Raw genomic sequence first — 24479 nt, 5'->3', positions numbered from 1 at the left:
TAGCTTTTTAAAAGGCCTGCCCCACATTGAATTGTGGGAACTTACGAAGCATCTTTTTTTTCTCGGCTGTGTCGGGTCTTCGTAGCTGCACGCGGGCTTTCTCTAGTTGCAGTGAGCGCGGGCTCCTCTTCGTTGCAGTGTGTGTGCTTCTCACCACGGTGGCTTCTCGTTGCGGAGCACGGGCTTTAGGCGCACGGGTTGCAGTTGTGGCTAACGGGCTCTAGGCACGCCTGACTTCAGTAGTTGTGGCGCACGGGGTTAGTTGCTCCGGGGCATGTGGGATCTTCCCAGACCAGGGATCGAACCCGTGTCCTCCGCATTGGCAGGCGGATTCTTTTTTTTTTTTTTTTTTTTTTGCGGTATGCGGGCCTCTCACTGTTGTGGCCTCTCCCGTTGCGGAGCACAGGCTCCGGACGCGCAGGCCTAACAGCCATGGCTCACGGGCTTAGTTGCTCCGCGGCATGTGGGATCTTCCCGGACCAGGTCACGAACCCGTGTCTCCTGCATCGGCAGGCGGATTCTCAACCACTGCGCCACCAGGGAAGCCCTGGCAGGCGGATTCTTAACCACTGCGCCACCAGCTGAGTCCCCAAAGAATCTTTTAATGTCACTATGAACTTGAAAGGAATCCTGGCTGCAGCTGTTGACTTCTGAAAGTACACAGGTACTGGACTCTAGCTGTATTGGAATCACCAAAAACAAACCTGAATCTGGTAGAGAAGTGCCAAACACACACTCTGAAATTACTCATAGCGTTGTTGCCAGGGCAGTAACGTACAGTTCACTTGGTGGCTGGCTCCCTCCCAACTTTAGTTCTGGAGAGAGTTAGGCCTGGTTTTACATGATCCGCTCCTGCTCTTTTAGGAACAAAGACGATTCGCTGAGCTTGTTGAAGAAGAGTTCTGGCCCTGAGGGAGTCACCCTTTCTCACCTAATGTCACGTATCTGTCGGGGGCCTGGGTGGGGTCAGAGTACAGATACTATAGTCTGTGCCTGTATATGAAGACCAAGACGAAAGAGGCGCTCATTCATTCGTAAGCCTTCACTGGCTACCTTAGGATTGTTTATCATTCTGACATTTTAAAAAGGCTGTCCAAATACATTTTCTTGAAAGAAACATTTATTTATGATCTTTATTGGTCAAAGTTTCAAACAAATCCAGAACAGGTGTTCACATTTTGAGCCTTTAATGAAAGACACTATGTCACGCGTGAAATAAATGCTGATCCCGTGGGATGCTCCCCTGATGCATTTAAATACTGGGCTGATCAGTCAGAAGACGACCTATGTGACAGAATCTGCTCAGAAATCTGCTTGAAAAAGGGCATGATTTAAATCTCATGTGGTTTTTCACAACATAAATGTACTGTAACATAATAATTTCAAAACAAACTCCCCAAGAATCAACTCTCTCTTTACATAAAAAAAATAATCAATTTATACTCTTCTTGAAAGAACTCCAACAATGTAAAATAAGTTCCAATTCCATATATATATAATATATGTACATTTATAACTTAGGTGCTCTGTTTCTCTATATACTTTTATTCATGCATCGTAGCAGGGGCGGACGTGAGGGCTACAGGGGCCTGTCAGAGAAGGCAGTGTAGCTCCTCACCCTGGCAAACAGCAGGGGCGTGTACATCTTGTCGATCTCGAAAGCTGTGACCGCAGTCTCTCCAGTTGATCTGGAAAGAAAGCACAGAATTACTCGTTACCAGGAAATATCAACTCATTTGAAATCCTTGCCTATTTTGGGGGGGGGGCGGGGGAGAAAGGAGTTCATTTTAGGCTTTAGCCTTTTAAAAATTTAATTCATCTCAGTCAATTCTAAATAATATAGTGTATTATAGAAAATTTGAAAAATTTAGAAAAATCACTCATCATCCCATCACCCAGATACGACCTCATGAAGCATTTCTTCCAGGCACTTCAACCTTGCTATCAAACTTCACTACTGAGATCATACTCTACTTGTCATCCTGCTTTTTTAAACATTATGACATAAGCATTTCCTCACGTCATTAAATACTCTTCAGAAGCCATTTCTGTGGCTGCATAATATTTCACTGTCCGCTTATACCACATTTACTTAATTCTCTTTTGTTGGAGATGTAGGCTGTTTCAATATCTGGCAATTAAAAATGATGTTGTGATATTTCTGAATATCAACAAAACAAAACAGATCCCTAAGAGTAGAATTTCTAAGTCAAAGGCTATAGACTTTGTAAAGCTCTTGTTAAAATGTATTTTAGAAATCATTATAATCCTAGAAGAGAATTTGAGTTCGTATTTGCATGATCAACAGCATAATTTCAGGTTGGAGGGGAGGCAGGTGATGAGTTTTATTACCACAGCTTTTAATTTTCTCCCAAAAACAAAAAAGGAGAAATAAACAAAAACATAAAATTCAAGTGACTTTATAGATATTATTATAAGGAAGTCAACGTGATCATTAGCAGTTACAAATGATGTCACTTTTTTCTCTTAAGATGTGATGCTTTTCATTTGCTTGGTCCTATTTCTGGGTTTGGTTTCTTTCTTCAAAAAGAAAAAAAAAAAAACATTCCACTTCACAAATTACTCAGAGAAGCAAAAAGAAGACAGTAGGACCAGTAGGTAAGGATGAGAAGAGAGAGAAATGCCCTTTCTCAGCTGTCAGGACCCCCCAGGTGAGGGGGAAGAGTTAGTCGTAAGATGGACACGCGACAGAGGACGTTTTCAGCAACACGGTCGAGGCTGTGAAGGAGGCTAATGGAAGCTGACCTCACAACCTGCCGCTCAGAATTCTGATTTCAACTGGCATGGAGACCCTCGGGCACACACCGGTGTCCTTTCAAACCTAACAACAGCTAAGATCTGTATCCACACGAACTGACATTTCACTTTCCTAATTCCTTTTTTTTAAACTTGATTCATTTCTGCACTGTTCCTTTCTCACACATTCTCATCTGTTCATTAATTATTTCATACAAGTAAATCCAAACTCAGAGGACAAAGAGCTTTAAATAGGAACCACTAATAGATTTGGCTTTGGAACATACGAGATCTTTTCAGCACTTACTTTCCTAACTACAACTTATTTTAAATCTGGGTATAATCCCTGGGGATAAACCAAATGGAAATCAGGTGAAAAATGACAAGACTGAAACATGGGAGAAGAGGTCTTGGTGCTTTACAACTGCCTTGAGTAAGCCGATGAACGAAGTCAGGCACGGAGAGCTTAGCGTCCAGGCACCATCCATGCACGGAAGCTGCCCTCGACCCCACAGGGTAGGTGCCCACTCGCACTTCCATGGGCAATAATGGGCGGGAGCTCTGAATGCTCCACTTCCTGGTCCACTTTTAGTTTCCTTCCAGTTGGCCGTTTCCTTGGTCTGCAGGGTTATTACGCTGTGGTTCTGCTTTGTAATCGAACGTTAACTCTGAGGGATCAAACCCTATCTGAGTCCCTCAGCTGCACAGGAAGGACACATCCAGTCTGTAACCTTGGGAATTTGACTGCGTTCGCCTACTTGTAAGTAATGTGACAAGAGTGATGTATCCAGATGAGTTTGTTGAACCTCTGGTGGCCACTGGAACACAGCTGAAGCCCCACGTGAAAATTCTGATCGGCTTCTTGTACAGGGACACGGCGAAAATATCGGTATTTATAGTCAAGTGGTTTCTGTAAAAGAAGAGGTGCATGAGCAACAGTGAGGCCTCCCTTCACGGACAGAGAGATGGATGGTGCTACACCTGTACATAAATACCTCAGAAACATGCTAAGTTACATACTATCTGCACATAGTAAACCGCTATTTTGGTTCTCAACTGAGAATGCGTGCGAGTGCCTGGAAATACGCGAAGGACTCTAAACGCAGAAGGCTCTTCCCTCCATCATCACCATCTCAGTCAGTCGTCACAACAACCCCAGGTGTGACGTGCGACCGCATCGTTGCCTCACAACTGACCTCTTGAGGACACATTAGCGTTTTCATCCAGGACTGAAAAAAGGCAAATGGAGAGAAGCTGTGGAAAAAATTAGCCCCTTAATCTGTTAAGAGAATTTAAAATACTCTGGAATGTAATAATTCAGCCATTGTATTTGCTTGGCTTTTTTTTTTTTTTTTCCTTTTGCAAGAAAAGGAAGAAGGAACTTATCTCACTTCAGCTTATTTCCAGTACAAACTGAAATTCTAAAAATATCCTTGTGAAAGAATTATCTCTATGAGTCCGTTTAGGAAGAAAATCTCCTAGGATTCAAAATGAGAAAAGCAAAAACATAGTCATATATAACCGTACTAGTTATTTCACAGAATAACTAATAGTTACTTTGGCTTTACGTTTTCATGCGTAAAAAACCTGGACCAGAAAAGGAAACTTGGAGAAGAACGAACAAGTTGATCCGATAAAAAATAACGGTATTTTAGAAACCCTCCAGCTCTCCTCAGAGATATGCTGTAAGTCAACACCCATTCTGTATAAATTATGAAACAGTATTTTTTAACCTTGGTAATCAAGAATGCTTGAATGAGCAGGGCAAGGAAATTAAAAGGAAACTGCCAATTCCACCTTGCATACTCACTTCTTCTTTTTTCTTAGTTATCACAGCGAATACTTTCGTCTGATTGTCTATATCTTGTGACAAGCGATAATGACCCAGTAGAATTGCATCAGTTCTAAAAATTAAAAAAAAACCAACACTTTAAATCTATTAATCAGTAATGTGTATTTATTTAAGTAATCGAGAAAGTAATGGGTTAGTCAGAAGCGTTTATTCAATTTGCCTGAGGACAATCAGCTGGGATGTGAGTAAACCTAGTTTCCAAGGCCCCAGACCTACTGAGGGACATCTCTGGGGAGAGGCCCAGGGATCAGTTTTTTTTTTTTTTTCTCTTGGCCGTGCTGCACACAGCTTGCGGGATCCTAGTTCCCCAACCAGGGACTGAACCTGGGCCCTCAGAAGTGAAATTGCCAAGTCCCAACCAATGGCCTGCCAGGGAATTCCCGGGAGTGGTATTTTTCACAAGTGCCCCAGAGGACTGCTTCTTGAATCCATTATTAAGTTACATAATCTGCAAATTACCACCTAAAATGTGGACTTGATAGAAAACTACAGAAAGACACTACCTCGTATTCCTGGTTCTTAAACGCGGAACAATGGACTGGGGCTCCTCAGGGGTGGTCAACATCATCACGTGGCCATCCGGGAAGAACCTTATGTACCTGTGGAACAAGGAAAACACCAAAACACCACATGCAAGTATAAAACACACCCTTATTTACTGGTACCGAAACCTATTTATTCATAGCTGTGAAACCAAAATGGAAATACCATGGACCCAAGAAGTGGCAAAACATCACTGACACAAGCATGACCTGTGAGGCCAGCGGAAGAGAACCAAAGCATTTGTGTGTTTTTCCCTAAAGCACTAACTAATGTCAAACAAAAGTGCGGCCCAATGCTATTACAGACCAGTTACCATAGCTTACTCGTTTCTCAGTGACACCAGTATCTGGTGAACAGTAAACCTGAGTAACAGCACGAGCTACCTGACAAGGCAGGAGACACAGGGGAGCTCTAGAATGACTTTATAGTAATTCTTAGGTTTAGAGGCCAGGAGGAATTAACTCATTTATCTTAACCTACTGGTTCTTTGAGTGCAGTTCCTGTTATAACACTGGATGAAAATACTGAGGGCCATTTTGTGGATAAATGCAAAAGCCACAAAGAACAGATGTTCAGTAACTATGAACCAATACTTGGAGAGAGAGAATTTTTCACTCACTCAGTTTACTACAGTTGTACCTGTAATATTCCACTTGGTGCCAGGCTCTATAGAAACCATCAAGAGACTGTTCCCCTTGACGAATATATGTGGTTTTACTGATATACACTCCTATAAAAAGAAACAGGTTTTTTTAAAAAGAACATAATAAAAAACTTTTACAACCATGTAACATGTTCCCAGTTTTGTTTTTATTGTGGTTTCCTTTAAATATACTTATAGTACTCAGCTCTGTTACAGAAAATTAAGACTGTGTATTTCTCAAAATCAGCACAACAGGTCACCATTGCTATATAGAGTTCAACTTACCATCAAACCGAACACGCGGCCTTTCTAAAAACATCTCTCTCCAGGATGTATATGCAACAAGTTTAATACAGCTTCTGCCCCAAACTTTCAAGCAGGCCAAACGCCATATTTCAGGGTCTCTAGGTAATAAAAGCACAACATCAATACATATAACAGGTGAGTCCCTATCCACACTCAGACACGAGAAGCATTCCTGCCACCAGCCGTCTTCTATTCAGCGATATTGGTTGAGTGCCGGCCAAGCACTGTCCTGGGCACTGGGGGACAGACTGATGGACAGGGCAAAGGCCCTGCTCTTTTACAGGGAAAGCAAACAGAAAAGAAGAAAACAAGAGAAAAGTTTCTGGTAGTATGCTCAGTACGAAAAAGAACAAAGCAGAGTAAAAGGACAAGGACGACGGTGGTGGGGAAACAGAGACTATTTTTTTCTGGGCCGGTGTCTATGGTGACGAGGAAGGGTATCCTGGCAGAAGCCACAGCATGCAGGGCCCAAGCAAGGGCTGGATGTGGCCAGCATGTTCAACAAGGAGCGAGAAGCATCATGTGGCTGCAGCAAAGTGACTGGGTGAAGTGCAGACCACATGCGTGAAGAGGCGGTCAGGGGCAGGTGGCGTCGTGGTCTACAGGGGGGAGTGGCCCTTTGAGTGAAGTGCACGCCCCTGGAGGGTTCTGACCAGGACTGATGCTTTTAAAAGATGACTGGTGGTCTACGGAGAATGTGCTCCCGGTGTGTAAGAGCGGAAGCCCAGAGACCACACAGGATGCCAATGCCATAATCCAGACCAGGCCTAATGGTGGCTGAGCCAGAATGGTACTTGGAGAAACAGTGAAATGGTCAGACTGGAGATCAGTTTTGAAGACAGCACCAACCCTAACCCTAACAAGACTTTGTCATGGGATTACTGCAAAAAGCGAAGCAACTGACATGGTTCTAATACAACTCAAGATAACTTTAACACCATCATTAACTGAAAATATTCAGTTTTAAAGACGTAGGAATTACTTATATTGAAGCCAGACTGCAAAAAGAGATAAACCCCCCAAATTTACATTGCAACATATTTAAATTTTTTTCTTTTAACGAATACTTTTATAACCAAATCTTATCCTACCCCTGAAAATTTATTTTCTTAATTCCCTTTTTGTTTTCTCATGTGTAATTAAAAGGAAAGTTAATGGAATAACAGTGCTAGAGACCCCAATTTCAAAAGGCTGGGTCAATCCACTAGGTGCTTGATAGGTACTTGTTAAACAGAAATGCACACAGAATCACCAAAAAAACCCCAAAGGCTTTAAAGTAATTCAAATGTTTTGCCCAAAACACAAGACTCCAAATGAAATTAGGTTATTTAAAAACAATGCATCTGGGGCTTCCCTGGTGGCGCAGTGGTTGGGGGTCCGCCTACCGATGCGGGGGATACGGGTTCGTGCCCCGGTCCGGGAGGATCCCGCGTGCCGCGGAGCGGCTGGGCCCGTGAGCCATGGCCGCTGGGCCTGCGCGTCCGGAGCCTGTGCTCCGCAACGGGAGAGGCCGCGGCAGTGAGAGGCCCGCGTACCGCAAAAACAAACAAACAAACAAACAAAAAAAAAACAATGCATCTGAATTTTAAGAACTACATAAAGTTATTTAAAAAGTTCTAGATGCTAAGGATAAAGTATTTATTTTTATATAAGACATTCATAAAGGATTGCCTGTCTTAAATAAAGTTACACTGAACTATGATTATTCTTCACATAACCAGATTTTAAAAGTATAACTCTTGGGCTTCCCTGGTGGCGCAGTGGTTGAGAGTCCACCTGCCGATGCGGGGGACACGGGTTCGTGCCCCGGTCCGGGAAGATCCCACGTGCTGCGGAGCGGCTGGGCCCGTGAGCCATGGCTGCTGAGCCTGCGCGTCCGGAGCCTGTGCTCCGCGACGGGAGAGGCCACAACAGTGAGAGGCCTGCGTACCGCAAAAAAAAAAAAAAAAAAAAGTATAACTCTTTTCCCAATTTTACTGAAAAATATTTGACACACATCACTGTAAAAATTTAAGGTGTACAGCACAATGGTCTGATTTACATCTATTGTGAAATAAATCACAATAGGTTTAGTGAACATCCATCATCTCATACAGATACAATAAAAAGAAAAGGTCTCCTGTGATGAGAACTCCTAGGGTCTACTCTCTTAACAACTCTCTATCATATGGCAATGGTAACCATCGTCATCATGTTGTACATTACACCCCTAGTACTTATTTGTACCTTTTGACCACCTTCCTCCCTCCCCCACCTCTGGTAACCACAAGTCTATTCTCCTTTTCTATGTAGATGTCACATGTAAGTAAGATCATACAGCATTCGTCTTTCTCTGACTTATTTCACCTAACATAATGCCTTTAGAGTCTATCCATGTTGTCACAAATGGTAGGATTTCTGCATTTTTCATGGCTCAATAATATTCCATTGTTTATATATACCACATGTTCTTTATCCATTCATCCATCCACGGACATTCAGGTTGCTTCCATGTCTTGGCTATTGTAAATAATTCTTCTATGAACATGGGGTGCAGATATGTTTCAGAGTTAGTGTTTTTGTTTCCTTTGGATATATATTCAGAAGTGGAACTGATGGATCATATGGTAGATCTATTTTTAATTTTTTGAAGAACCTCCATACTGTTTTCCATAGTAGCTATACCAATTCATAATCCCACCAACAGTGCGAAAGGGTTCCCTTTTCTCTGCATCCACATTTATCTCATCTTTTTGATGATGGCCATTCAACAAGCATGAGCTAATATCTCACTGTGGTTTTGATTTGCATTTCCCTAATGACTAATGATGTTGAGCAACTTTTCATGTACCTGTTAGCCATTTGTATATCTTCTTTGGGAAAACATCTATTCAGGTCCTTTGCCCATTTTTTAGTTAGATTTGGGGTTTTTTGCAATTGAGTTGTATGAGTTCTTTATACATTTTGCATATCAACCTCCTATCAGATACATGGTTTGTAAATATTTTTTCCCAGTCCATTGGTTGTCTTTTCACTTTGTTGATATGTTTTTCACCACTGCCAGAGTTGCTTAAAAAAAAAAAAAACAGTAAGTACCTGGCACAGATATAGAATCCTCTGCACACCTGTGACAACTGCTCTAACGATCTGAGGTCCAGGTCGCTCGACACCACCCATCGGAAGATGTACATCAGGACCTCCATCGGCAGTGCTGCAAAGGAAACTATCCTCTCAGTGACTCTCCTTCCTATACATCACTCTGCTGTCACGTTCTCTGTGCAGATATCTTTATGTATTCCTTAAATTTTATAAACCGCACCTTCAGTACTGCTCAGAGCTACAGCACAAGTATATTTAACTACCCAGAAGTAATAATGGTTCCTAACATCAAGACACAAAATATCTTTGTTTTTTCAGTATTGAACAGATCCGAAGGTATTTTTATAAAGTACCCCTTTCCCTTGGAAGATCATTTCATTATCAAGATACATAAAAATAGATATGTTAGAAAAACTGTCTAGTATGTATGCATGCGTATGCATTTGTTAACATTAAAAAAGTATTTCCATCTCCTTGGAAACTTTCAATTGTCCTCCTCTGGAAAGTCCCATAGCTAATTAAACAACATTTAACATATGAAAGGAAAAAAAAACCCATCAATTTTTAAACATTCAGCCCATCTCAGGACTACCGTCCAACTTGGCTGAAGTGCCTGACGATGCCAGTGTTCCTCCAGTTTTCTGAGGGTCGCCCCAACTCACACATTCACCCTCGCAGAGCATCACTGAAAAAAGAATGGCACCCTTTAACAACTGTGCTACAAACTCCACTCTACTTCGGATCTTGAAAAGCTTATAAGTAAGCACAAGTCAATTACAATTAGATCTCCCACCATACTTTGAACTAGAGCAACTGTCTGACAAGCTATCTGATCTTGTAAGTTTGGAAAACGTAAATCTAAGGAAAATGATTTCTCACTGAGTTATAATGACCATGAAGTCACACCTGATATGTGAGTCTGGCTGCTCTCAAGTTCGGGCTGACACAGTTTGAGCACAGACTCCTGAAACGTGAGCTGCTGCTGGAAGTAGGACAGGAGGTCTGCCATCTTGCTGTCATCATCAGTATCTTCAATGCTGAGAAAAGAAGGGAGGTGAGTGAACGAAGTGCCATAGTCTACACAACACAGCTTAGAAAATGATTTTCCACAGTACTTTCAAAATCTGCTTTAGAAAAAGTCATCTAAAAGCAAACTTCTTACTACTTTTCTTTTTTATATGATAAATGGTTACCCTGCCTTGCAAAGGGGTACCATACCACTTTTTGAAGGAAAAAGCTTCAGCAATTTTAATTCCCACAGAGAACGAATTTGAATTTTTGGATACAGGTGTTGATATTTAATTAATTAGTTTTATGGTTAATAGAGATTTCATGAATTAGTAAAAAGACACTTTCAAATGATTTTTAAAAATCTTACGTAAATATATCCTTTTAAGTGAACATAATCCATTGTAACTGGATAAAAATAAAATATACAAATGTTATCTGAGGTGCTTACTTAAGGGTTTTCTGATGTATGTGCCTTATCACCCTATCTTTAGAGAGGAAAATACGTAATTTTAAAAAGCAGGGTCCACAAATAATTTATCAGTATAAACAAATACACAGAGTTCTAGAAAAATATATAGCTTTCCATTTTTGCTAATAGTAACCTTAAAAATGATCAGACTTACAAAAAGGTTGGATGAGGATAAAGTTAGAAAACCAGGATGGGCTCATTGTAAGACAACAAAGGGCACATGCGGCCGAGGCTAGATGGACTGCAGGGCTATGCTACCAGCTTTTTACAGAAGGCAAAAAAAATAGCAGAGGCTTTTAGGGCCTGTTAAGTCTGATAAGAAAATAAACTGTACCCTTAAAGAACTTTCATGGCATCTGGGTTTGTGTAACAGGACGAGAAAGAAAGAAATGTTTCTTTAATGTTTTAATACAACCTTTCTTAACAGCACTTGGCGTCTATTTATAAAACTGGCTAAGAGCTGGGTCTAAAGGACTTTACCCAAATTTAAAGAAGGTTTAGAAAAAGCCCAATGAGTCCTTTTGAGTATGAACTACCTCACGTTATTAAATCTAATTTAGTGAACAATATTATTAGCCCCAAACAGACAATAAATGCCGACTTCATCAGTATTTTTTTAATATGGCTTAGCCAAAGCTTAAGTGTTAATACTATAAGCAGTTAAACAGCACTGGCGATCAGCATTATCGATAAAGGTAACCTCTTAATTGCTTCATGGCAGAAGTAATATAATATCTCATCAACAAAATTCTATTTTTCTGTGTACTGCTCATTTTAAACCTGACATCCTCTTGTGGGGACAGACTCCCTTCCCTTCTCATATGAGCTTTGGGAGAGAGAGGGGTTAAGCCAATACAATTTTATAATTGTTTACACACAGCTTCAAAAGTATTGGCTTAAAAATATGTTCTCTTGGTCTCTGTCCATATAAACAGTCAATGCTACTCCATGACTGTGATGCCAATGGCATCTGTACGATGAAACACGGTTTCTTTGGTTTCTTTTAGGAGTGCTTATGTCTGGCCCCTGTGTTTTTAAACAAATGTTACAGTCTTAACAGTAATCTATCTACAACGAAGTCTGGTTAGAGTCCAGCATTTTCCTAATAAAAAGCCTTTTAAAAAATGTATCATTTCAAACGGATACAAAAGGAGAAAGACTAGTATAATAAAACACTATGTACCCAATTTCAACCATTAACATTTTTCAGGCTTGTCCTGATCACATTTTAATAGTTTTGACTTTATACGTCTCAGAAAGTTGAAATGTGTCCTTTAATTTACTCCTTTCAGTAATCACTGCTTTTATTTAAAAAAAACACTTTCATCACCTAATTTTTGTTACACCTGTTTAAAATATGCATTTCTATACTTTACTCTTAAAATTTCCCTAATTAAAAAATTTCTACAAGTTTATAAACAAGTCTTTATACTAAAGACTATATAACAACAGAATTGGCACCGTCTTCTTATCATTATCAAGAGTCAACAGGGCAAAGACGCTTAACTTTAACAAACTCTATATATTACTGTCTATCAAATTATGTACGCACTAGCTGTTTCCAACGCCATCACCATCTGGAGACCGGGTATAAGTAATCTTGAACTCTATATCAGGTACAAGCTGCATAGCCCTACGATAAAACTTGATGGCTAAAAGAAAAAATAAAGCTAAATTAGCTATGACCACACATTTTTTGTCATTTCCTTTGATTACCCTAACTGTGGTTTAATTTGGTAACTTTCTTTATAAACAGCCAAATTCCCTTTTTCTACATGCAACAGTAGCAGTGACCAAACTTATTTCCAAACCCTACTAGTCAGAAATAATCTTTTTCTAAAGCTCTCACATTATAGAAACTTAAGATGTTGCATTTTACTCTGATCTTTTGGCCCACCTTTTCCCTCTGCCTCTCGCATATTGTCAGAAGTGATCTGACACGTGGCTTTCTCTGTGCTTTGAAAATGCCACTGCTGCAGCCCCAACAAAAACACCTGTTAGCAAACTTCTTTGTAGAATGCAGAGTTGAGGAAAATCAAATGTTTCCTCCTGAGTAGAATTAAGGAGAAGGGTTTTTTGGAATTTATTCTTCAAATCCAACTTCCTTTAGTCCAGCTGCCTCTTACTTAGCTAAGTAACCTATAAAACCTGTTTTTAGTTTTTTAAAATTATTATTTATTTATTTTTGCGGTACGCGGGCCTCTCACTGTTGTGGCCTCTCCCGTTGCGGAGCACAGGCTCCAGATGCGCAGGCTCAGCGGCCATGGCTCACGGGCACAGCCGCTCCGCGGCATGTGGGATCTTCCCGGACCGGGGCACGAACCCGTGTGCCCTGCATTGGCAGGCGGACCCTCAACCACTGCACCACCAGGGAAGCCCAAAACTTGTTTTTTAAATAAATCTGCTGGCCAGGTGGTTTAGAACTTAGAACACTGAGCAGTCTCTCCCACAGAGACATGCCACAGAACTTGGGGCTGCAGAAGCCGACTAGTTCTTTCCCCACAGATGAAGTCCATTCAGTTCAGTCCACTCTGCCATGTTCTGCTACTCTGGGTGAGTGACTGTAAACTACGTGGAGACAGGAAACTCACAGGCTAATAAAGACTGTGGCGGGATATCACCATTTGGGCCCTTTTCATATCTCAGAGTGAAAAAACCCCTAGAAGAAACTTGCAAATAAATGCAGTAATTTTGAAAATGTTATTTGGGGGGCATTTTCAAACCACTCAAGTGCTAGCATTTTTTTCCATGTCCCAATTAACAGCTTTTCTATCAGGAAATGAAAGCCTAATTACAAACCTAATCTGGTAAACAGCCCCACCACTTGGTTTACTTACACATTTCTACTGGCCTAATAAAAGAGACAATTAAGGCTGAAGAGTATTTCTTCTCTAAAATGTACATTAGAATTTAGAAAGCATGTACATGTTCCTCCATCTATCCTTTATAGTCTCCTCCTCTGAAATAATGTTCACCTATAAAAGGAGCATATCCTATTTTTTCAACAGCATATCCTGCTATTTTTCAATAAGCAACAGTATTTTTAAGACTTTAATAATGAAGAATACTAAACCCTAAATGTAGAAAAAGGTTATTTTACTAATCCTACCAATATATGATGTTTCTCAGCAATATTTTTTGGAAAGAGACAGGTTATATAAAAATACAATTTTTATTTTTTAAAAATCAGTATCAAATATAGAGACTGATGTTCTGTATAAATATATTCTATTTTTTAAAAATTGGTGAATAGCAAAGAGTTCTTATTCAAAACTGTCAAGACAAGATGATCCTGGGACCTGAGTTTTTACCTTCATAGAGAGCTCCATTTTGTTCTTCTTCTACTGCTTTTAGGAAGAGTTCTCGAGCCTATAAAAATAAACAGTGAAAAACAATTTCTGAAAATCTGTACTAACAATGAGTGTGGCTGGTAGAAGGATAGCCTTTCCAACAAATGGTGCTACAGACAGTTAGACAGCCACAGGCAAAACAATGAGTGTCAACATCAACTTCACAGCTTGCATGAAAAGTGACTCGAAAATGGATCAAGGACTTAAAAGTGAAACTTTAAAAACTTTTAGAAAAAAAAAAGAAAGAAAGAAAATCTGGGAGACTTGGGCGAGGAGTTCTTATACTTGACACCAAAAGCACAATCTATAAAAGGAAAAACTGATCAAATAAACCTCATCAAAATTAAAACTTTGGCTCTGTGAAATTCCCTGTTAAGAGGATGAAAAGACAAGCTACAAAGTGAAAGAATTTACAAGCCACATATTCAACAAAGGACTTGTATTTGGAATACATAAAGAACTCTCAAAACCCAACAGTAAAAACATGAGCAATCCAATCAGAAAAGACAATCAGGTATTTCACAGAGGGCCATATAAAGATGGGAAACAGCACACGGAAAGATATTCAACATCACTAGCCATTAGGGAGATACAAATTAAAATCACAAGGAGGTATCACTACATACCTATCAGAATGGCTAAAATTAAAAAGTAATGACAACTCTAAATGGTGACAGGGATGTGGAGACACTGGATCACTCATACACTGCTGGAGGGAAAATGGTGCAGATGCTCTGGAAAACATGTTTGCAGTTTCTTTTAATCAAACATGCACTTACCGTACAACTTAGCAATTGCACTCTTAGGCCAGAGGGATGAAAACTCATGTTCATGCAAAAACCCGCATGTGTATATTCATAGCAGTTCTAGTAATAATAGCCCCAAACCGGAAAAAACCCAAATGTCCCTCGACAGGTGAGTGGTCAAACAAAGTGGGGTACGTGAACACCATGCAACACGACTGAGCGGTAAAAAGCAACAAACTACTGACACACACAACAACTGGGATGGACCTCAAACGAATTAAACAACACTTTTTGAACATCAAAATTATAGAAATGGAGGCCAGAGTAGGGATTGCCAGTGGTTAGGAATGGCTGGGGAGGAGGTGGGGAAGAGAGCGTGTAACTATCAAGGTAGCAAGAGGGAGCCTTGTGGTGACAAAACAGTTGTGTATCTTGATTGTGGTGGTTGTTACATGAAGCTACACGGCTAATTGCAGAGAACTATTTATACACATACACACAGTGAAGTGCTTGGAAACCTGAATAAGCTCTGTGCACCGTACCAAGGTCTACTTCCTAGAAGTCTAGCTACGGAAGGTGTCACCGTCAAGGGAGGACGGGAAGGGTGCAAAGGACTCCCCTGTGCTATGAATCTGTAATTATTTCAAAATTAAAATGAAACAAAACAAATATGGAAGTTTTTAGTTATCATGGTAATGTCGATTATTAAACGGCAAATTTTTGTAAAGAAAAACTTGGGTCTGATGGTATGAAGATGACAAGCCCTGTGGAGTAACAGGATACAGTCAGCCCTCCACATCCCTGCTCTCTGCATCCTCGGATTCAACCAACTGCATATCAAAAATATTTGAAAAGAATTCCACAAAGTTCTGAAAAGTAAGACTGGAATTTGCTGCACACTGGTAACTATTTACTCAGCATTTACACTGTACTTACAACTATTTACAGAGCATTTACATTGTACTAGGTGTTACAAGTAATCTAGAGATGATTTAAAGTATACTAGAGGATGTGCGTGGTTATATGCAAATGCTACACCATTTCATACAAGGAAGGTGAGCATCCACGGACACCAAGCAACAAACGTAGTGAAAACTGAAATGGTGGGCTGTGTGTACTTTTTGTGAACAAGCGCTAGGAAAGAGGTGAACCATTAGAAACCATTCAAAATTTTCCAGGATAAGGAAGTAATTACTGCATCACTATAAATCTGTTCAACTCAAAATATAACAAAATATTGCATTATGACCTTTGGGAAGGTGTTAACATTTGAACCAATTTTTTTCCCCTTTCGGGCTTCTGTTAACAGATTCAGAGGCATCTGTCATTTAGACCAGGTGAATCTCAGGGGTGTATATTACCAAAGAGTTCTGGCAAGACTGTATACCTGTAGGAAAGGAGTAATGTGTCATCCAAAGGCCTACAAAAAGTGGTGAGGGATGGACACCCTGGCACACTTGTCACCATCTTTCCAAGTACAACGCCTCTAACACTTAACTTTTCTTCTTTTGCCAGCTCCTGCTTTCCTCTGGTGTCCGCTGCTCTCAGTGAAGAGCCTCTCGTTGCTCTCCAAGGTCGAGATTCTAAATTGCTCGAGCCTCCACCTGGGGCAAGTTCAAACATCCACTGAGCTCGGAACCTCTGGAGTTGTGCCTGAGGGGAGAAGAATGTTTCAGGACCCACCAAGGAAGAGGAGCTCAACTCTGGAACAATATGTCAATAGGTCCAACACCGATGTCCACACACATACATATGCTAAGATAAGAAAACACTGTCTTTAAATTATTAAATTACTGAATATTACCATTAAATACCTGTTATCTTCCAAGATAATATTTTGCTTAAGACTTTGAAGAAATCGTGAAATTTTGCCTAAAATAAGATTCCCTATAGAGGAGAAATCTAATGGTATGAGAAAATCAAATTTTAATTGGAATCGAAAATATAAGCCATCACTTAGGGACTGAACTTAGATGCTTTCAAACATTTCTTCCCTTGGAATACATCACCTCAAAATTCTGTATGCGAACCCCAAGTCTTTCTTTTAATAACCTTTCTCTTTTTTAAAAGAAATTATTTTTTCTAATACATATCATTAAAAAGAATCTAAACATAGAAAAAGTGAAACCCCCTCTGTGGCGGGCTCTGCTGTGCTGCCCAGACCCCTGCATTAGGAACTGTTGGGAGTGCCACAAAAGAACAGCCCTCAGCCCTCGCCCTGCAGTAGGGCCTCAGGGAGACCACACCCCTTCCCAGGTGCTCCCCACCCAACGACTGATCAATGAGAATGATCAAAGACCCCGCTCTGAAAGGTCATTCTTCTTGGCTCTGAGGAAGTCCTCAGAACTTCCACAGGATTAACTGAGTTGGTCCACCGAGACTGCAGAGCAGTCCAGCTCCCCCAACCCACTCCGGCTTCCCTCCCTGCCTCCCTGGCACAGGTGCTGACTCCAAGAGCACTGCTTAATAAACCTTACATCCACCTCGGAGTCTGCTTTCTGGGAACCCAACCTGGGATGTCCTTCCCCGCAAAGAAGGACATTGGTAATTGGATTGTATATATTAGTGCTGGCTTTTTTTTTTTTAAGTACAGATTTAAAACATGAAAGCTTTTAATAATTTTTCTCTACATTCTGCACACTGCTTTGACTCCCACCTTCCTATTACGAATGTAACACATATACCTCTGACTTAAACACGTGGGATCTTAGTTCCCCAACCAGGGATCGAACCCGAGCCCCCTGCATTGGAAGCGCAGAGTCTTAACCACTGGACCGCCAGGGAAGTCCTAGCAGCACTCTTAATGCCTACTAGATGGTGCACTCCAAGTGCACAAGTATTATAAAGATTACAAATTCAGTAAGAAGCACTTAACTAACTACAATGAATATTTTTCTGTTTCGATGCACAAAGCTTTACCCTATTCTTTAAACGGCTGCAGAATATTTCACTGTATGGATACATCATTACTTAACACAAGTGATGGATATTTAGGTTGTACCACATTTTTCCATATAAACAATGCTACAGTAAACATTTTTGTATGTGTATATTTACTCACTTCCCCTATTATTTCCTTAGGGTTAATTTCCTAGAAGTAGGATTGCTGGTTCAAAGGGAATGTATGTTTTTCATTTTGATCCATATTGCTTATCTTCCCTCCAAAAAAGCTGTAGCAACTTATGCTTTCATGTATACTGTGTGAGTGTTCTCAGAGCCCGGACAGCAATAGGCATTATTCACTAATATGATCTTTTTAAAAAAAAAAAATTCTTTGCTGATTTAATTTGTATTTAAAAAAAATTATTAGTGAGGCCGATTATCTCTTCTAATGTTTCATAAATATTTATATTAACTTTTTCCATTAGTTTATATTAACTTTTTCCATTAACTTTTTCCATTCCATTCCATTCCTATCTTTCTATCCTATGTTGTTACTACTTTTATAAGGATGTTACATCTATATCAGAGATATTAATCCTCTTCCCCTAGATGGTAAATAGTTTTTCCAGTTAATTATTTCTCTTGACTTAGGAGGTCTTTTGCTATATATAGGTTTTAAACTTTTAGGTGGTCAAATCTGTCAATCTTTTTCTTTAAGGTGATGGGTTTTAGTCATGCTTATGCCTTGGTTTGAACACTTTAAACCCACATATTGAATTACACAGCAGCAATTATTGATATTCCTTTTCACAGAAAAAGAAATCTATAACATAGTTATAACTTAAGTATCCTAAAAACCGGTATGAAGATACAGCTACATTCAATGCAAATAAGAACCTATGAATCTTCATAAATATGAACAACTCCTGCTTATGTATGGAAAGCAACAGAATAAGAACTAAATGCACAAATGAAGAAACATGCCTGCAGATCTGTCTCAGCAGGGCGTTCGTTTTCATCATCATCTCCTGCCCTGCCAGCGTCGGAATGACAATCTTCCTCAGCTTCTGCCTGAGTGGGGGAAAGCAAACAATGCTCAGGAATAAGCAAACACGGTTTCCCTCGGTAACCTACATCTCCTATTCAGCTACCTGCCCAGTGAAACACATAGCCGCCTCTCTCTAAATATCTTCTTCACAGGTAAGTTAAATGATTCCAGTCAGAAAAGTCTGATACTTTAATTTTTTAATACTGTAGAATAAACAACTTCACTGGGCTCCAGCTTAAAATGTTTTGGTAGGTGGTTAAAAAGAACAACTTTGCTTCAGAAAATAACAGCTGGTGGTATAGCGTTCAAATCGTTTTTGTTTCATGGATCTCTGAAGACCATACATAGTCCATATATGGTTGTCCCTTCTTTACACAAACTGGAATGTTACTTTAGTCTAATAATATTTTAAATGTACTAGAAAAGCTCATTCAAATCAAAGACATGTAAGAGTGAAGGTTTTTGTAAAGAAGCTCCTTCCATTTTATTTTTTAAATAAATCCAGATTTTCATATATTGGATTGACTTAAAGTGGAATAAAGCTGGGCTGGAACCACTGTGCACGGCTTGGGATTTAATAGAAGCCTCAGGTCAGTTTCCTTCCATTTTATCCTTTTATTCTCATAAATGTTTGCTAAATAAAACTGGATCCTATGTTTCAGTGAAAACGAAACGTTGCCTAGGTGTGGTCTATTACCTAACACACTTATTAGCAAGTAAGACTTGCTCAACACTTCAAGTGTTCAGTCCTATAAAGAAATGTGGCAATCAGGGAAGTGACTTTGAAGTTTAGTTAGAAATAAAACTAATAAAACCTATTTAATTTCACTCATGCCAAACATGGTAAGTTTTACAATTGCCAATTTGGGTTGTAATTTGTTCCCAGGACTAAAATGTCTGTATTAACACCTATCTTTGAGCACAGCAACCAGATATACTTGCACCACTTCATAGCTCAACACAAACAAGCCTGGCGCCCTATCTTATCTCTGGCAACCAGACTTACAACAGAGGTGCCTGTAAGACGTGAACTAGTTAGTACGTGGTAAAGTGCTTGGCACCCTGGAAAGGCTAAATCAGTGAAGAAATAAATGAGAAAGGCTGAGCCTCGGATGAATTTCCAGAAAACTGGAAAATCTGAGCATTAATGCACTGTCAAATACATTTTTTTTTTTTTTTTTTTTTTTTTTTTTTTGATATGTGGGCCTCTCACTGTTGTGGCCTCTCCCGTTGCGAAGCACAGGCTCCGGACGCGCAGGCTCAGCGGCCGTGGCTCACGGGCCCAGCCGCTCCGCGGCATGTGGGATCTTCCCGGACCAGGGCACGAACCCGTGTCCCATCGGCAGGCGGATTCTCAACCACTGCGCCACCAGGGAAGCCCCAAATACATTTTTTTAAGTCTCTAAGCTGAGAGCTTTTCCTACTCAGATCATCAGTAATGGGAAATTACATAATAAAAGTTTGACTTTATAGATCTAAGAAGTGTATTTCTCTTTCTTCTCAAATAAGGGTCTGCTTTATTACTGTAAACTCTAAGGACAGCTAATGGAAGGGGACCTTGGTCCCTGGGGTATCTCAGTAATTCAGCCTCTACCTCTAGCCCAGCAGCCCCACCAAACTGACTTCAAGAGCTTCCCCTCTCTCTCCAGCCCCGTGCTTTTGCACATGCTGCTTGCTCTCTGCATCTGGAATGCCTGCATCCTCTTCCTCCTCACTTGGCTACTGCTACTCATCCTTCAAGATTCAGATCAGGGATTATCCCAGTAGGAAACAAATTCTGATCCTTTCACTTGCCTCTTTTGTTTTCCCATTACACTTGTGCTGGTATCACAGCACTTAAGACTTGCATTGAGATTTCGTCTTTTTCGCTAGAATTAGTGCATTGGCATCAAGATCTGACGTCTGGCACTATGCCAGGCTGATAATAAGCGCTCAAAAAAATGAATTAACAAATAAAATGCCACGAGGATATAGAATGCGTACCTCAAGGATGAGGTAAGGAGACAGGAAGCCTATAATACAGACAGCATCTTCTCCCCTGAGCTGTGTTAATAGAGCTCTCATCCACTAAGACTTTGATTTTGACAGTAGGGTGACAATAACAAGAACCATCAAATTTGGGGTTTTACTATGCTCTTCAACTCAAATACCACTTGAAATAGGTAGGTCTTTGGCTGTCATCCAGAAATTTTCACTTTGTTTTTCATAACAAAGTTTGACCTAACATAACCTTTCACTAGAGTAGCTCATGTGTTCATCCTTTTACTGTTTTACACATGGGACTAATGAGATGCAGAAAGTTAAGTGCTTAATCCTGGTCAAAGAACTATTTCTGAAAGTTTAAAAGCATAGTCAATTAGTGTTTTTCTATTCACCAAATTGACTTCATAAAATAAGTTCATTCAAATATACGTGTATTCAATAAACACCTGGGTGTCTACTATAAGCTAATGAGTTTGGTATCATTTCACTCTTGAATCACTCAACTTTAGCCAGAGATTAGGTTCTAGGATGGACAATTTATTTGAAGCCAAAGCAAAGCAGCATGGGGCAGAGACTACATATGCCAGCACGCAATAGCCCCATGGAATCTGCTTTGTCAATTTCTGAAGCTTTGCTCAGTTCCTCCATTTGGACCGCACTGACGCTGCTTGGGCCCTCACTGCCGTGAAATGAGACAAAATCCCTCCAACACCAAGCCGCCAGGACCGCCAGCCAAAACCCCGCCCCAGGAACTGCCGCGTCCTGGGGCAGGTGCCTCCTAAACCCAGGACTCCTTAAGGGGTCAGAACGGCGGCTCCATGGGCAGGCTTTTTTGGGGGTGGGGGCGATCAACAAGTGTCTCCACTTGCCAAGGCTCCCTCCCGATTTCGGATGTTGCGACGGCTCACCTCAATCTACGCTCGCTTTTATTAAAGGGACGAGATTGGTTCAATGCGCTCAGCAGGCCGAGAGGCATTTTTCTCGACCGTCCAGCGAACCCTCTGTGCTCACCTGGAGACCCAGCTGGGGGGCTCGGCAGGAAGGAACGCCGGGGAGCGGGCAGGGCTAGCACCGTCCGCCACCCTCAGGCCAGGGCCCCAGGATGGTGGTAGCCGTGCAACCCCCAACCCTCGCAGGTTTCCCCTCTCCACTTCCCCCGGGGCTCCCTGCAGGCCCGGGCCGTCCCGCCCGCCGCCCGCCAGAGCTCCTCGGCGCTTTACCATGCTGGCGGGCCAGCCGGCCGCGGCCGAGGGGCTCTCGGCGCCCCCTCGGCACCGCCCCCGCGAGGAGGTGCCCCGGGAGTCCGGTGTCTACTCCTGCCGTCTGGTGCAGCGGGACTTAGCAGAGTTCTCGGTCGGAGAAGCGCACCAGGCAGCGGCAGTAACTGCGGGCCCGGCGTACGGCAGCCATTTTCGCAGGGCAGAGGGCCAGATCGCGGCGCGCTGGGGCGGCGGCCGGGGACTTGCGGAGCGCAGGGACGCCTGGGGCCCGCCGAAGCCGAGGACTGGGCGCGCACCGGAGCGTCGACCCTGCTGGAGACCCCGGACGCCGCAGCGCAGATGCACCCCTGCCGCGGAAACCTGCGCCGGCGCAGCGAGCATGCGCAGTGCTGACCCGCCGCCGCCCTCGAGGGCCGCCCTGCTTCGCTGCCCGCGCACTTCCCTGTGGAGGGCGAGGGGCGTGCGCTTGCTATGTTCGCCAGGGACAGCTCGGGTGAGGTCAGCCCGGGGTGCTGAAGGCCAAACTCAGCCTAGTATTCGGCTCAGTGAACTTACGCAAACTTGAACAGGACTTAACTCAAATTTAGGGTTGAGACCCTAAGGCAAGCGGCCCGAAGGCATCGAATTGGGTGACCGGGACGGTCACTACACGATCCTCGGCGACTGTGGTTAGAGTCCCACTCCGGGATTGCAGGGAGACAGTTAAATTCCACTTTCGTCACAGGCTGTTATAACGACTAAACTTTTTAAAGACACGGTCCTGGAGGTTGAGAAAAAGAGGCGCTCAGGAGAGTAGCGGTAGGAGAGAAACCAGCCCCTACCGAACGCCCGTCTCACTACAGATCCCATCACGCAACGCGAGAGGACGTTGCGGCTCTACGGCTCCGAACCCCGAGTCCTGCGGAGGCGGCTCCCGCGGCGCACTGGGATTTGTAGTCCGCCATTCCGCGTAGAGCGCTAGCCCTCACTTGTCGTCCGGACCCCCGCTTCTTACAGCCCAAACACCTGATTTCATTTCCGCAGGAGGCACTCTTGTTTGTCAGGCGGTGTATTATTTTCCCACACTTTATTGTTTTAAATACTGAATTTTGCATGCTCTCTGCTCTGTGTACACCTAGTCTTAGAGCTTCTTACCTTCATTCAGCAAACATTTATGTAGTTTCTAAAGTCTCTACTAGGTGTAGGGTACTAATAGTCAACAGATTTCCAAGATCCTACTCGTGGTTCCACGAGTTCACAAGAGTTTAAATCTCTTATCCATTACTTTCTTTTATTCTTTTTATTTAGATCTTAGTAATGCAGTACATTTTTCTTCAGAAAATAGAGGCAAAAAAAAAAAAAAAAAAAGATGGGAGGGGTGCAGAATGGTGAGCTACAATAAGGAAGCCCCAACTGCTGTCTTTTAATATTAGAATCCACCCTTCCGATGGGTGTGTTTTCATTTGCATCCTAAGTCAGCTACCTATAAAAAGTACATTCTTGTTTAACGGGGACTAAAAATTTACTAGTTTTCAGTTTTTAAAAGAGACTAGGGATGAGGTCTTTTTTTTTTTTTTTTTTTTTTTTTTTGCGGTACTCGGGCCTCTCAGCGTTGTGGCCTCTTCCGTTGCGGAGCCTGGATGCTCAGGCTCAGCGGCCATGGCTCACGGGCCCAACCGCTCCGCGGCATGTGGGATCTTCCCGGACCGGGGCACGAACCCATGTCTCCTGCATCGGCAGGCGGACTCTCAACCACTGCGCCACCAAGGAAGCCCAGGCTTAGGTCTTTTAAGGATGATTTTTCTCCCAATGACCTCTTTTAAATTGTAGTTTGAAATTTAAATCAGGGGAGAAAGATTAGATGTATGGATTTATAATAGAAGAAAATGTTATATGTGACTCATGAATACAAAAGATCAGTTTTGCAAATGAGGAATGGGGTATTGAAATATTTTCAGAACGAGTCTATTTCATTAAACTTGTTGACTGCTTAGTCAGCACAGATGATTTCTATTATTCTAGTAAATAAAAAAGTTTAATAAAATAATAATTCATATTTTTAACAATAAATTGAACACCTGTTTTATTAAAACGCCGTCATGTTTCATAGCTACTAATTTTCAATTTTAGGTCAGTATCCACTGTATCCACTAGGCTTCTTTACAGGGTTGTATTATCTCATCATATTATATAATACTTACGTGGTTATAATTTTCCCGAGGCTAGGACTACTGACCTAAGGCACTTACTAGCCCAGTGGACCCTTGTTAAAGGTAGATCAAGACAGTCCATTTGCCAGTTGCTTGGACAACTGAATTTGACTAAAACTGATCATTTAAAATACTTCAAAAATCACTTTTTCTGGGAGTAGTATATGATTTGTTAGGCTGCCTCCTGTCCCCCTATCTTTTCATTGACAGTGACGTTCAGTTTTCATTTGCCATATGGTTTGGGTGTTACATAGGTAAACATGAAGGTAGATAAATGTTATACGTTTGCCAAGTGGCCAGATGACCCTTTCTCATTTGAAATAGGAAGTCTAAGGAAGCTTGTGTATCTTGTAGGTTTCTCCAACAAAAGCAAGAAGAAAGAGGGATGCAGGCCTTTTGCA

At 41.6% G+C, this 24479-nt stretch overlaps 1 protein-coding gene across 1 annotated transcript; it reads right to left on the bottom strand.

Annotated features, from left to right (window-relative positions):
* Window positions 1–1102: 1102 nt before the first annotated feature.
* On the bottom strand, window positions 1103–22333 carry FBXO9 (F-box protein 9). The gene is made up of 13 exons (XM_059077176.2): window positions 21890–22333; window positions 18623–18709; window positions 16255–16408; window positions 13971–14030; window positions 12212–12311; window positions 10086–10216; window positions 9177–9291; window positions 6081–6199; window positions 5792–5882; window positions 5113–5208; window positions 4568–4661; window positions 3516–3667; window positions 1103–1688 (listed from the first exon to the last, which is right to left on the bottom strand). Exons 1-13 carry the CDS (start codon window positions 21890–21892, stop codon window positions 1580–1582), a joined length of 1311 nt encoding a protein of 436 aa, XP_058933159.2. The 5' UTR covers window positions 21893–22333; the 3' UTR covers window positions 1103–1579.
* Window positions 22334–24479: the final 2146 nt, after the last annotated feature.

Source organism: Kogia breviceps, chromosome 10 (assembly GCF_026419965.1).
Source record: "Kogia breviceps isolate mKogBre1 chromosome 10, mKogBre1 haplotype 1, whole genome shotgun sequence".
NCBI lineage: Eukaryota > Metazoa > Chordata > Mammalia > Artiodactyla > Physeteridae > Kogia > Kogia breviceps.
The sequence above is the reverse complement of the archived record's forward strand: the minus strand, read 5'-3'. Positions and strand labels throughout refer to the sequence as shown.

Excerpts from the sequence above, each read along its gene's own strand:
- FBXO9 (XM_059077176.2), bottom strand. Across the intron at positions 14,031-16,254 it reads GGAGCTGGCAAAAGAAGAAA|AGGCTCGAGAACTCTTCCTA; the intron begins AGTTAAGTGTTA and ends GTTTATTTTTAT. Across the intron at positions 4,662-5,112 it reads TTAAGAACCAGGAATACGAG|AACTGATGCAATTCTACTGG; the intron begins GTAGTGTCTTTC and ends TTTAATTTTTAG.